Raw genomic sequence first — 13,307 nt, 5'->3', positions numbered from 1 at the left:
CTTATTTGCATGAAGTCATCCTTCGAGAAGCGAAATGTTTGTGCCTCCTCCGGAGATGCATTAAGCAGATGTGTCATCTCATTCTCGTGGCTAGAAATTAGGTCGCGCATAACTTAGCTCGCCATATGCTCGGGAGCAGCCGATCCTTCGGCAGCAGTCTCGTATTACAGCTGGGTTTCCCTCGTTAATAAGAAAAGGAGGAGGGCGAGGATCTCGGGGCGCAATCAAACATTGATTTACAAATTTATAGGGAAATATATTATTACGTTTGTCCATAAATAAAAAGTACAAAGTCATCTCGTATAATCTAGTCGTATAATATAATATCATTCGTTCGCTGATCACGCGTATTGCACGCCGTTTCAATAAATACCCAATTAAATACTTGTATAAGATAGCGTAAAGTTAGTATAAATAATACAATAACAAATATCACGACAAACGACTTGGGATTCTCGAATTGCCACTTTGAGTCGAATTATCTCTTCGTTTATGTTGACAAAAACAAAAAGGAAGTGTAACTTTGGTTTACTAGCTCTTGGGGGGGGCTTAAGCGAAGCCCATTTTGACTAGAGGTCTAATCAATCTTCCCTTTCGATTAACGATCATTTAGAGATCGTAGGTTATACATAAAATTTTCGATCCTTCGCTCGGCGAATTTCACTATATCAATTTCATCGTTCCAAGTTCCTAGTAATTCTCGACGGAGGAGTCTCGTTTCACGTGCTGTCAGTCATTTTGTCGTCGTCCTTATCCTCCTGCATCGTAACATCGTCGTCCTGCGCGCTCTCGTCCTGCATGATCTGCAAATTTTTCACTCGATTGTTCGTCTCCAATGGATTACTAATCTGGTTTCCGTCTTGGTCGACCTTCACCCACACGTAGCGGCCAGGTAGCGGTTCTTCTTTCTCAAAATCGAAGTTCCATCTCTCCTTAGCCTACGCTCGAGCAAAACATCCAGCATAAATAACGCGCGATACGGAACGGTGTATCGAACGTGCTTCCTCCTACTCACTGCCAGAGCAAGCTAACGATTTATTTGGCTACTCACGTTCTCCCGGTTCTTCCGTGCCTCTTCGAAGAAACAGTTCACCAGGTTGTCCTCCACTCCGGAATTTCGCTCCGAGTCTCTTTCGTTGTCATCGTCGTCGTCCTGGAAAAGTTTCCTCCGCACGCTGCGAACACTTCCACCCTCTTGTATGTCGACGTTGGGATGCTGCATCGCGAGCGTCACCCTGGCGAATTGAAATCAAGGTTGCGTCAAGGAGCCATTCATCCCCCCCAGGGAAAGTTAACACTCCTACGCGTTACACGAAAAATCTCAGCAACAACTGAACGCAAATAATGGAAATAGTCGCGAGAGATGAGATTTTTGAAAATATATCACGAAACTTGTCTCACGAGACTCCGATTTCATGAAACTAATGGCAAATTAATAAAAAAAATATCGAATCAATTTTTTAACCGACTTCAAAAAGGGGGAGGTTATAGATTCGATCCGTATGCATTTTTTTATGTTTGTCCCCGCATAACTCCTAAGCATATGGACTGATTTTGATAATCTTTTTTTTATTCGAAAGAGAGCGATGCTCCGGGGGTCTCATCCTACACTGCATCAATTTTGGCCCAATATTTTGTCAGTACTGGTTAATAATAAAGACTATTGTCACCTAATTATTTTTATTTTACGTACGTACACGCTTATCTCAATAGCATGTTGTGTCAATATATATAAGACTAAAAAGGCAAAAATAAAAAAAATTTAAAAATTACAACCGACTTCAAAAAAATAAAAATGCACTAAGAAGTAAAAAATAATTTTTCCCTTATTTAATCTACGACTCCCAAACTTTTTAAGTAGACACCTCATCATTTGCACTGTGTAAATCCTGCGCCGACTTAAAAAATATGAGGGAAAAATTATTTTGGACTTTTTAGTGCATTTTTATTTTTTTGAAATCGGTTTTAATTTTCAAAATTTGTTTATCCAAACGAAACGACTTTACACATATTTTTGTCTCATCGTGGATTTGCACCTTAAAGACGATTAGACCCGAACGTGCGGAGCGCAAGTAGATAAAAGAGTTTCCTGATAATGCATGGTGGATCGTAGACAGTGCTCCTTTGTGGCTTGTAAACAATGTGTATATGCATCGAGTGACTCGTCGCATTGCAGAGAGCTCGGAGTCACTACGCGTGCATTGGCAAAAGAGAAAGACAGAACAGCAGAGAAACCCGTAGCACTCTCGGCCAATGTGCCGTTGAACGGATGTATCGGAATGCATTTCACTTCCTGCATGAACGTACGGTCGCATACCGGATAATAGTTATTATTCTACATAGAGGCGAGATAAACTTTCACGTGCGGGGCTAAATCCTCCGCCGACGACTCCGCTCACGCGAACGTTTCCTTCGATCCTTCTAATTGTAGGTAATTACGAGTCTCGTGATTTATCATGACGATTCAGCTTTTCAGCTTTGAAATTCCAGTGAAATTGCAATCGACGCACACGCGATGGAAGCTATTTTCGCGACGCCGGTGGCTTTAAAATGCGAATGAAAATTCTGTTTCTCAATCTCTCCTCCATATTAACTAGCAGAGTTGATCCTCGACGTTCTCTCTGCGCGAAAGCTAGAGGTTCCAGGCTGCTTTTGCTATTTTGTTCCTTTATTCGGTGGCGAACTGGTTCCGTATCGGAACTTTCGCTGCTATCGAATAAACCTCGCCTCAATCGAGGGACTTGGTATAATTACGAGGCTAGACAAGTGGGAGTGAATTTTTATTCCGCACCTGCCAACACTTTTCGCTGCGATTTTTTCATCGGGCCAGTTGCACGGAGGAAGACATAAAGCGTGCGATAATTGTTGGAATTATGCTTAATTTAATCGGAGCGTGTCGCGTCAGCTGACTCGTTTAAGGTTCAATTATTCTTGAACGTCGTTAATCGCAATTGCCACGCTGTCCAGCGTCAAACATTTATATCCCTCACTTTCCCCGACAGAACCGAGCAAACTGGTTTACCCGCGGTTTCTTGGAAAATAAGCGCGTTCGAGATTTTTCACGATCGCCCGGCGACAGTGTCGCGCGTGAAACGATCGCGGGTAAATCGGAAGGGAGCGTAATTTCGTCAGGGTGCATAATCAGCGGTTACGTAAGATTGAACCACCTTGCGCGAAACAAAGAGTCCGCGCAGAGCAGCGTGCACCAGCTTGAGCCTCACATCCGCCGTTTATAGCCCCAGTAATTCTTGATATCGTGTCATCGTTTTTCCGTGCTGCTGCTCGAACAGCAATGTAATCGTGCTGCTTTTTATTGCGCAAACATGTCCTTTTTGCACTGCTAGAACCGCGTTTCGTTGAACATTATCATGCAGGCCCTTTTCCCAGGAACAACACTGTGTTTCGAAATTCATTATTTCCCTCTGGGTACCTTTACAGAAAATATTCACAGCCAGGGGTCGAATGAAACTGTTAAAATTTTCAATTAATTATAACATAACTGCAACTTTATTGCTATTATCTTGTGTGCTCCGAGAAAACTGTTATAAAACGTAGTGTATTAACTGAAACTTTTATTCCGTACAGTTTTGTGTAAATAAGAAAATTGTGACAATTAGATTTCCTGATAATGCTGCAGGGTAGATAGATCTGAAGTTGAAACCTCAAAACTCGGTGAAAATAATTATATAATTATCACAATGTGCTTTCTCTTAAATGTTTAGCCTGCTTCCAATTCCTTAAATAATACTAATTAAAAAAACATTCCTAACCTTTATATTTTACCCTTAAATATCTGTTCAAAAGTGTATGATCCTCCAGAACTTGTATTAATCGAGCATGAAATAACTGTTAAAACTGAATCCTTACGGCGGAGTTAAAGGTGTTAATGTACAAAGTTAACTTAAAACAGAAAAGAAATGATTTAGCAGTTAAAAGTTCGTTAACGTAACTTTTATCTATAAAAGTTAACAGTTTCATTCGACCTCTGTGCACAGCATATGGTTTTTTATTTAAAATAAAAAAATCGAAACGAGGAATGAAAGCTTGATATTCTAGCGTCTATTGACACGTTCTTAGAGAACATTAAAATCTTCCGGGGTCTTCGGCGACTCCCCAGTGTCGTTCCAGGGTTAAGCGCGTATCGAACAAGTGCACAGTCTCTGCCACGATTCTTTTGTTAGATTCGGACGGTAATGATCACAAAACAGTGCACTAATCTAAGCAGAACGCTCGAGGGTATCGAGCTGGAGTCGCAACACTCACATCTTCGGCGTGACTTTCATTTTGCCAGTGGGTGGTGGGTAGAGTCGCCGGAGACTAATCGGTAATCCGTTCTATCACAAGATCACAGCGGACGTAAGCACGTAACACGGTTCACTCTTGCCTCATCGTGGAAACGAGCGCGCGAGCTTTCCTTCCCTGAAAACGCGTCCCTACGGTTCACTGTCAGCTGGCGAAAAGTTCTTGGCTTGAATAGCAACGCGATCGATAATCCCATCGTTTTCGTCGGGGGTGTGGACTGGTACTAAGGCGCCGAGGGGGTATTTTAGTGCGCGCGCACGTTGCAACGAGAGATACTCCGTCAGTGCGCATTCGCACGGATATCGATATTTGACACTTTCGTCGTGCACCGACGTGCAACTGTATCTCTGCGCCACCTCGCCGAGACCATTCGACTGTGGGGCCTCTTATTTTTAAAACACTTGACGCGCCTTGCCGTATTATCGCGTCGCAGATACTACACGAGCTCTTACCAATGCTGTGTATCGCCCCGAAGTTTCACGCGGTCCAAGCCGATAATTGCGGAGCGTCGGTGGGCGCGCGGCTAGGTCAGGGAAGAAAACATTAAATCTAATCGACGGGCAGCGCGATCCTTACGTAACACCAGCCTCGAGTCTCGATCCCCGCCGTCCCGATACTCGAACATAATCTAATTCTATCCCGATTCCCCGCGACACGCTTCGCCGCCGACTTTGAAGCCCGACACTGACACAGGGATCGTCCACTCGGAAGCCCCGGCGGAAGAGGTGGCGACCACGCGATCCGCGGCGAGCCGACGGAGAGAGGCGAGGCTGCAGCCGGTGCAAGGCTTAAAGTGCGACTGGCGGAAAGTCAGAATAGTCACTTGCATCCCAGGTGCAGCTGACTAGCCTAGATTCTCTTTGGAGACTATTAGTCACGAGCGCATTGTGCAACGGACGCATGCGCATTGCTCATTCCTCTAACCACTGTGCTGTCGTCCGTCTCGGATCCAGGGATGCCGGGCAATACAGTATGCGTGCTGGCATATATGACGTCACTTAGCACGAATTGTTTCCCTTGAAGCGTTCTCCTTCTCCTGCACCGTATACGTCATATGGGCCAGTGCGCAGCCATTTATCCAGTACGATATCCTTCCGCGCCTCTCCTTCCGCGAATCGATCTCCTTCGACGAAGATGGCGAGGTAGAGCGGTTAGCGAGAAGCTCCATCGCGAATTTATCGACCATGCTCCTTCGTCCGCGAATAATATCTATCTTCGAGGAATCGTCGCGTACAATAACGACGCCGGGGGGGCAGGGGGGTGGTTTAATGGATCCTCTTCCTCGGCGAGGATCGATTGTTCGATATGCCATGGTATCGGTGTGACCATTGCCACGTCTCGTATCGTCGTTGCCGAGCGATAAACCGATCGCCTGAAAGCTGTCGATCAATATTTGCGAGCTGGAATGACGTAGAACTGCGAGCTCACTTAGCGGTGGAAAGGTAAGACGGTCGGTCGCGTTGCCAGGGGAGAAAAACTGACACGTTTCCGTGAGAGTGTGGCTGGTAGAATGGCGGGAAGTAGAACGGTAGGAAATTCTCACATATTCTAGATACACGTTATTCTCCCGAGGATTCTTCGTTAGCCTGTAAAAAAGGCGGCAGCTGGGAGGAACTTTCCAGCGGCTAGGTAGCCCCTCGAACGTCTTCTTTCTGCTTTTCCTTAGACTTCCTTCGACGCGTCGACCTCCTTAACGGCTCCGAAGCAACCCGTCGCTTCATACCGTTCCGCGCCGTAACTTCCAAGGAAATCGCAGTACCTAGGTTCCTCCATAATTTCGTCTCCTCCACTCTCCGCCTAAATCATTCTCGCGCTGGATCATTCGTCCCCTGGCAACCCACGCAGCTGTCGATCATCGTCGGCCAGCGAGCTTCGAAAGGCTTCAGCCATCACGCACGATGGCTGCTCGCAACCGGTGCCATCAATTTTTCGCGCTCCCGGTCACAGCTGATATATTCAAATTTTTTATTATTATTATTATTATTATTATTATTATTATTATTATTATTATTATTATTATTATTAATATACGGGAAAACCCATAGTTTACAAATTTCTATACAGTGAAATTACAGAGTCCGAGCACTAATATTTATACAGTATTGAGTGTGAATAGGATTAGTCAGTAAGCATTTGAGGAACACCTAGGTAACGAGGTCCTTAACGAATTTAGGGACCCCAAAAAGGGTCAACGCCGCTAAAGATTTCGTTGGCTACGATTATCGCTCTATTAATTGGGTCTGCTGCATAGTAGTGATATTTTGGAAGACTCGGAAAGCAGAGCGGCCTAGTACGCATATGCCTCACTGGGGCATTATAGGAAACCAAACCAAGAAGATCGGGGCAGTCTATATATCCATTGATAACCTTGAATAAAAAGATCACGTCCGCAATTTGTCTTTATGCCGACCTCGGATCTCGAATTTGAACAATCTCCTTTGACGAGAAGGCAAACGGGGAGATATACCGTGCGAGACTGGATCGTCTGCTACTCGAGTTTTATTCTCGAAAACCGTGTCGAATGTAAGTGTGCGGGAGGAAATCGCGAGATTCTTTGATCCGTTCCGTGCAGCCACGCGTGACAACCTCCGCGGATGGTAATTCCTCGAGCGAATTCGCTAGCCTCTACCTCCGAGGAGGCTACGAAATAGTAAGAAGTCGAGCGTGTTGCTATCCAGTAATTATTCCGCTCGAATTAGCCGACAAACGGGTGGCCCCTTAACGCTCGACAGGAGCCCTCTCTGGAGGATCTTATTCGCCTCGACTCCCGACACGACGCAGATCATTTGCATTTTTCACTCATCGTTGCTCGCGAACTTTGATTATGGATCGCTTGGGCCTCGCAGTTATCGAGTGACGACGGCCGGAACGCGGGGCGCGCGTGTTATGCCGGGGTTGGAGAAATTCTCTGTCGCTCGACAGAGGAAGTTGATCATTGGAAAGCGTCCAGGTTGAAGTTTGCAGCGTTCGCCATCAGCTAATCGTAGGCCGCGTGTGACCAGCATGAACGCGTCGAGTGAACGCGAGCCAGCCTGCCTGATTAATATTAACGCTACGGAACCGAACCGTTACTAACCAAAAAGAAGCACAACTGTAAATCGCCGATCGTCCTTTCCGCCCGTGCCTGGGCACTCGAATTAACTCCGGGTGGCCGGTGAATTTTCACGCAAACGATTTCGCTTTGACGGCCAGATTCGTGCGCGTAATTTTTACGAGCGTGCCGATCCGACGTTTCGTAACCATGCAGATTTCGTAACGCGTCGAAACGCGAAAGCTAACGAGGCTGACCGATATTAAACTGCTTGCGTTACCTTGAGCGCGTCCTTGACTCGGTTCGTTATCGCCGGCATGAGAATTGCATAGTTTCTCCGCGCTCCGTCCGCTCCTTATCGTCGATGTGTTTTGATACGCAATCGGTATCGAGCCTGCAGGCTTTCCCCGATCTTCTAGAAAATATCGCCGTTCCTCGGGCTAGCGGGACCACGCGGGACGAGTTGCACCTCCGATGTTCCCGGCAGCAGCGCGAATTAACTCTGACAGGCGTCTCACATCTTCTCGGAGTCACTTGATCAAACATCGCACTGAAAGCGTTCGACTTTGGTCGCCGTTATCAATAATCGGACGGGCACGGCAAATTTGCCTTGAATCAGCGGCGCGAGCATGAATTATCGTTGCACGATAAAGATAATTAAACGCCGAGAAGCCGATAATTTCCTTTCGAACGCGTACCAGCTCCACGATCGGGAGCGAGAGCGGCGGATCTCGTTCTCTCTTCGGGCACGCTTATTACGCCCTTCCGGTAACGGGGCATTTCAATCGGCGATCATCAAAGTCGCGCACGCTTTCTAACAAACCGTGCCCCGTCCACCTCTCCGTCGAGTGCCCGCAGACAGGCAACCCCGTGCCGATTCCAGTGAATGGAATGCATATTCATTCATTGCTTCACGGTATCGTCGCCGTATGCACGTGTTCCTCGCCGCGGATCCCGACATATGCTAAAATCTTTCGCGCCAACTGTCGCTTCCTGCATGTACCCACGGACCCTGAAATGTATTCCCGCGAGAAGGAATCACCTCGGTCACGCTTCGCTCGACGAGGAAGCGCGCTCAAAGAAAGTGGTCGCCGGCCATAGGAGGGAAACCAGAGCGGTCAGCCCGAATTCTTTCCACTTCTTCAAAGGGGACAGTGTGTCTTGGCGCTTCCTGCGGAACGCTCCTTAATGATACACGAGGAGCAGAACCGCAGACCGCGATCCACTTCCACGAATCTCAAACCCTGTGACACTTCCCAAGCTAACGATCAATCGGAACACGTTTGCTCGTTTCCTTCTTCTTCAGGCGCACTCCGCGCACGAATATCTACAGGCTCAATGCAGCCTGGAAAAAAAATGAAACATTAATTCCAACGAACCCCATCCATTAGGGACGTAGACTGTTCGACTCGGCGACACCCTTCGAGTCCACTCCCTTCCCCAGACGCGTGTGCGCTTTTTAAACGCTGCCTGGACCGTTATAGAGGGCCCCGACCGATTCGGAACATCCCCGGGTAAGCTTCCTGTCGTTTTCATCCGGCAGACGTGTTTCCAGGGGCGGAAAGCCGCGCGAGAAAAGCGGCGCGGCGTCTCACGTGCGGCCAATCTGTCTCCGCGGCGTCGGCCAGACAGACATTTATAGAAACGGGTCGCCAGAAGACGAGCCGGGGCAAGAAAGAATACCGGGAATGCGCGCAAAAAGCGAATCAGTGCGAATCCGTTTGAAGCCGTTGAAATCGTTGAAATTAATTAGCCTCCGCGGCCGGGCACGAGGAGAAAAATGAAGGATCGCGCTCCCCAATGCAGAACCCACTAATCGGCCTCGCACCTGTTGTAGGTACTAAACGATTCGGCGGCCTCGGACGATGATACCGCCTCGAACTGCGCGATGAATAATGGCCCTGTTACTTTTGCAAATCAACGGCCCGAGATTGCCGGCCGTAATTACGCGTGCTTCGTTAGCGGAAGAGTTTTCATAGCCGGCTGGAAACGCGCATGGGAAAGCCACGCTGGCTGTTCCGTAAACAGAGTCGTGGAAAGTTCGTTAACCGCGCGGGCCTCGCATTCCTTTTGCAATAACAAGGAGGAATCGGTACAGGGTACGCCGTGTAAGGGGCACCACTCCTTGCGGCAGGGTCCACCCTAGCGGCGGCAACGTCGATGATCTTTATCGACTTAATTAGTTTTGAATTCCGCGTGTAATGTGGAGTCGCGATGCGTGCTTGCTTATTATACACGCTGTATCTTCTGTATACACAGGTAGGGGACAGTGGGGTATACCGTGGGTCAGACCGAGTACCTACCATTGTTTTTCTAAGACAAGAGCTGCGATATGCAGCAAACGTGTGGTGTCACATTCGGGTGGACCCCGCGACGGTATGAGATTAATCGCAGAGCAATCACCGTCGTAGTTTTTCGTCCGGAGAATTTTAACAATTTCGAGTTGAAAAGTTCCAGTGTTGAGGGCGAGCGACCTTTACTTGTGATTTTTCTTTACTGGATGAATTAAAATATATTTATGTGCAAGGTAATATTTGTTAAAGTAACTCTTTTGTGACTTCTGAAAAAATAGTAATTAAGGTTTTTTAATTATATTGTATTTTACGCGGTTTTTAATAGGCACCCATTTACCCAATAGGGTAAAACCGGGTACTTTCATACTTCCGAGAAATCTTCGTTTTCTGTGTAATCTTTTCAAAGAAGGACTCATTTTCTGATTCGGCGAGGTCCAATTAAGATTTCTAAGATCGTGCAAAGTTTATTTTGCCATCTGACTTTCTGCTGGCAGGAAAAATACATTAGGCTCCCGTTTGGGTCTCACTTTCCCCTACGTTACTAGAGGGATAATTGTCGGGATTGTTACTAATCTTTTACGTAGGTCACGGTGACGAGATTCCCGTACCCTATTGATTAGTTTCTGTTTGTTTCGTTGAGGTTAGATGTTTTCTGGGCTGTTTCCCGCCGCTCCAATCGTAAATCCATGACAACGGAATGTTTCGTCGGAAATAGGTTAAAGCCACCCACTCCTCGACGTGGATCTGCACGCCTCCACGGCTTTTCCGTCGTTTCCCTGGACGAGAATAGATTCACGTAGGTCGCGGGCGCAGCTGCGGATTTCTATCTAGCATTTATTTCGTGTTTCACGCACCGTTCCCCATTTGCGGCAGGTCAGTGACGTCGCCCGGCCCACGTATCGGCCAACAAAAGACCACTCTTCCATGAGTTTTCTTCGTTGGCATACAAACACTCGATGGCGACGCCTCGATGAATTTTACGACCGCGACGGCCTATTGCCGATTTTTTTGCCTTCGTGCCCCTGGCTTGCCAAACATTTGCCTCTGGTCGAACCTCGACTGGGACGAGCGGTATAAACATTCGTCTGCCCAGTGTCCTCAGTCCTAACAGAATTGTTGTCGCGTCTACACGCGTACGTACCTCGGTCGCAAACCTAGCTCGATGAGAATTGATCGTTTGACACGGGAGAAGAAAGCGAAAGCACCGAGCGAACAGTCCACTCTTGACCTACCAGACTGTCCTGTGATAAGCTCGCTTGCAATCGCTGTGTTCCATTCCCTTTCTCTCTCTCCTTCTTCTTCTCTTTCTCTCTCGATGCGCCGCGAATTTCAGTGACGAAGACGCGTTCCCGTGGCTCGATTAAGAAATTCGAGAAGCGGAGGGTCCTCGTGTCCCTCCCCGTTGCCATTGTTCTACCCCGCAGTGACAAAGCCCGTTTGGATACTGTTTTTCGCCGCGATTGTTATAACAAAGAGAAAGGTGTCTCGTGAACGCTGTGGGTGCATTCAACCTGGCCGGAATTTAAAACCCCGCGCACAATAACCTCTCCGTTCGTACGCAGAGAAATCCAAGACTCCGCCGGTGAACTCGAGGAGCGCAGGAAAGGCCAAACCAACGATGTAACGTTACACTGTTAAATCCCGTAGGTAACGCTAGTCACCGGTACGCTCATTCCCTCGCCTCTCCGCCCGTGAGTTACCGGATGGAGGAACGACCGCAGCACGGCAGGATCTGTGGTGCCCGGAGGGATGCGTCCTTATCACGGGGGAGAGCCGGTGTGCAGCGTCCAAGACCCGCTTGAAGCGTGAAAGGTATGTAGGTAATTGCATGCGTCTAGACCCGCTCAAAGGTCGGATAGTCTATTCCGAGACGTTCGTGAGCTTTCTCGTTATAACGGCACGATGGAGAGGGCTCGTGGGTAGCGAAAAGCTGTAGCGTGGCGAGCATACACTTTCTCGACCGAGTGTCGGTTAGCAAAGCGTTTCAAGCATTCGCGACATGACCGTGCACCGTTATCGCCTCACCTGTGTCCCGCCGCCAGCATGTTGACGAAGGTCCCCTGCGGCCGAGGCGTTTCGCGAGGTGAGCCCGCACCGCGCAACTTTGCCACGCGAACTGACGACGCCTCGGCCCCGCGGCGACCCGACGCGCAGAACGCCGCCAGCGCTTCCACGCTTTTCAAGCCTCCCGTGCATCGAACTGCATTCCGCGCTCTTAATCCATCTACGTGTGTCTATTTATAAGTGAGAAGCGTGTATGGCCCTCTATTCCCCCCAAGTACGCCCGCGTGCTCCAGCAGTCCCATCCGCGGACGTATGGGTGCCGTGGACCGTGCTCGGAAGCTCGCACATGCCGCGCGGATATACGTGCACGCGGTCGGTTTGACTGGAAAGGAAGTCTAATTCCGGAAAAGAAGGGAGTAAGTCGAGCTGTGGAGCGAGGGGTGGCGAGAGGAACACTCGGAGGTCTGTTGTGCCATCAAAGGGGTGGTCGCATCGGAGCTATTCCACGTCAAAACGGATAGGTGGAAAATTTAGTTTCACCGATTCTCTTCAAAATTACAGCATTTGTCGATAACCTTGCAAAAACAAAGTATACTAAATTTCAACGGCCTATGTCAAATAGTATCCGAAATATTTAATGTTAAAGTTTCGAAAATTCAAACAAAATCGGCTGACGCGTCATCACTTAAACTGTAATATCTCGGTCATTTTTAAAGATAATGCCACCGTCTTGGGCTCATTTTAAAACCGAAGGAATGCTTTCTCAACCCGTGTATAAAATATTTTGTTTATTGTTAATAAACTTAACAGTAATCGATGTCAAAGTTTTAAATCGCGATTTGACGTCGTTCCCACCCACGATCCGGCTTGAAATAAATACCATTCGATTCGTTAAGTCCTCAACTAATAAATGCCTTTTTCAAAAAAGTGGAGAGATTTTGGGAACAGTTAATAAAAAAATAAAACTTACGATAGCGTTTTCAAAACAATAGCCTAGCGTAGGAAAGTATTTATATACGATGGGTTAAAACAAATTTTTCTTTCAGTATTTTCGGTATTCTCGAGAAAAATAGTAGGAATATCTGCTACCTACTATTGCTAATCTTTTATATGGTGTGCACCATTCCTCCAGTTTTAAAATGAGCCCAAGACGGTGGCATTATCTTTAAAAATGACTGAGATATTACAGTTTAAGTGATGACGCGTCAGCCGATTTTGTTTCAATTTGCAAAACTTTAACATTAAATATTTCGAAAACTATTTGACATAGGCCGTTGAAATTCAGTATACTCTCTTTTTACAATGTTATCGACAAATGCTGTAATTTTGAAGAGAATCGGTGAAACTAAATTTTTCACCTCTCCGTTTTGACGTGGAATAGCTCATCTTCGAGCCGAAATTTCGATAAGAATAGTCTGCTCACAAGTATGTGCTGCAGAGAGCGTTCGATAAGGGAAGTGCAACGATTCCGTGTATCTTTTAATGGAAAAATTCGGAGTACACCCTTAACTGCTCACCGCGCGGGGCACGTCGGGTATCGGGCGCTGAGAGCTCGCGACGTATGCACATTAGCCGGAGTGGCGGAAAAGGACGTCTCGCCTTTTTTGCGATAAATTTGAAAGTTATCTGAAAGTGGGCTGCACTTTCGGCTGAGCAATCGAAAATTCACCGAGACC

At 47.3% G+C, this 13,307-nt stretch overlaps 1 protein-coding gene across 5 annotated transcripts; it reads right to left on the bottom strand.

Moving 5' to 3' along the window:
* Positions 1 to 235: 235 nt before the first annotated feature.
* Positions 236 to 11,779, bottom strand: LOC143373117 (uncharacterized). 5 transcript variants are annotated; one of them, XM_076820041.1, is made up of 4 exons: positions 4,755 to 5,136; positions 4,264 to 4,419; positions 1,052 to 1,235; positions 236 to 938 (listed from the first exon to the last, which is right to left on the bottom strand). In XM_076820041.1, the coding sequence occupies exons 2-4, from the start codon at positions 4,281 to 4,283 to the stop codon at positions 720 to 722; spliced, it is 423 nt and encodes a 140-aa protein (XP_076676156.1). In that variant the 5' UTR covers positions 4,284 to 4,419; positions 4,755 to 5,136; the 3' UTR covers positions 236 to 719. The 5 variants fall into 5 exon arrangements, with proteins under 5 accessions (XP_076676156.1, XP_076676157.1, XP_076676158.1 ...); XM_076820042.1 differs by lacking the exons at positions 4,264 to 4,419; positions 4,755 to 5,136 and adding an exon at positions 11,653 to 11,779; XM_076820043.1 differs by lacking the exon at positions 4,264 to 4,419 and having other exon boundaries at positions 4,755 to 5,137.
* Between the last annotated feature and the right edge of the window lie 1,528 nt (positions 11,780 to 13,307).

Source organism: Andrena cerasifolii, chromosome 9 (genome assembly GCF_050908995.1).
Source record: "Andrena cerasifolii isolate SP2316 chromosome 9, iyAndCera1_principal, whole genome shotgun sequence".
Lineage (NCBI taxonomy): Eukaryota > Metazoa > Arthropoda > Insecta > Hymenoptera > Andrenidae > Andrena > Andrena cerasifolii.
The sequence above is the reverse complement of the archived record's forward strand: the minus strand, read 5'-3'. Positions and strand labels throughout refer to the sequence as shown.

What these genes read in the sequence shown, in the direction of transcription:
- LOC143373117 (XM_076820042.1), bottom strand. Translation starts at nt 11,672, where the DNA reads ATGCTGGCGGCGGGACACAG. An exon ending in ATGCTGGCGGCGGGACACAG is followed by an intron (nt 1,236 to 11,652) that starts GTGAGGCGATAA and finishes TCAATTCGCCAG; the next exon opens with GGTGACGCTCGCGATGCAGC. An exon ending in CACGGAAGAACCGGGAGAAC is followed by an intron (nt 939 to 1,051) that starts GTGAGTAGCCAA and finishes GCTCGAGCGTAG; the next exon opens with GCTAAGGAGAGATGGAACTT.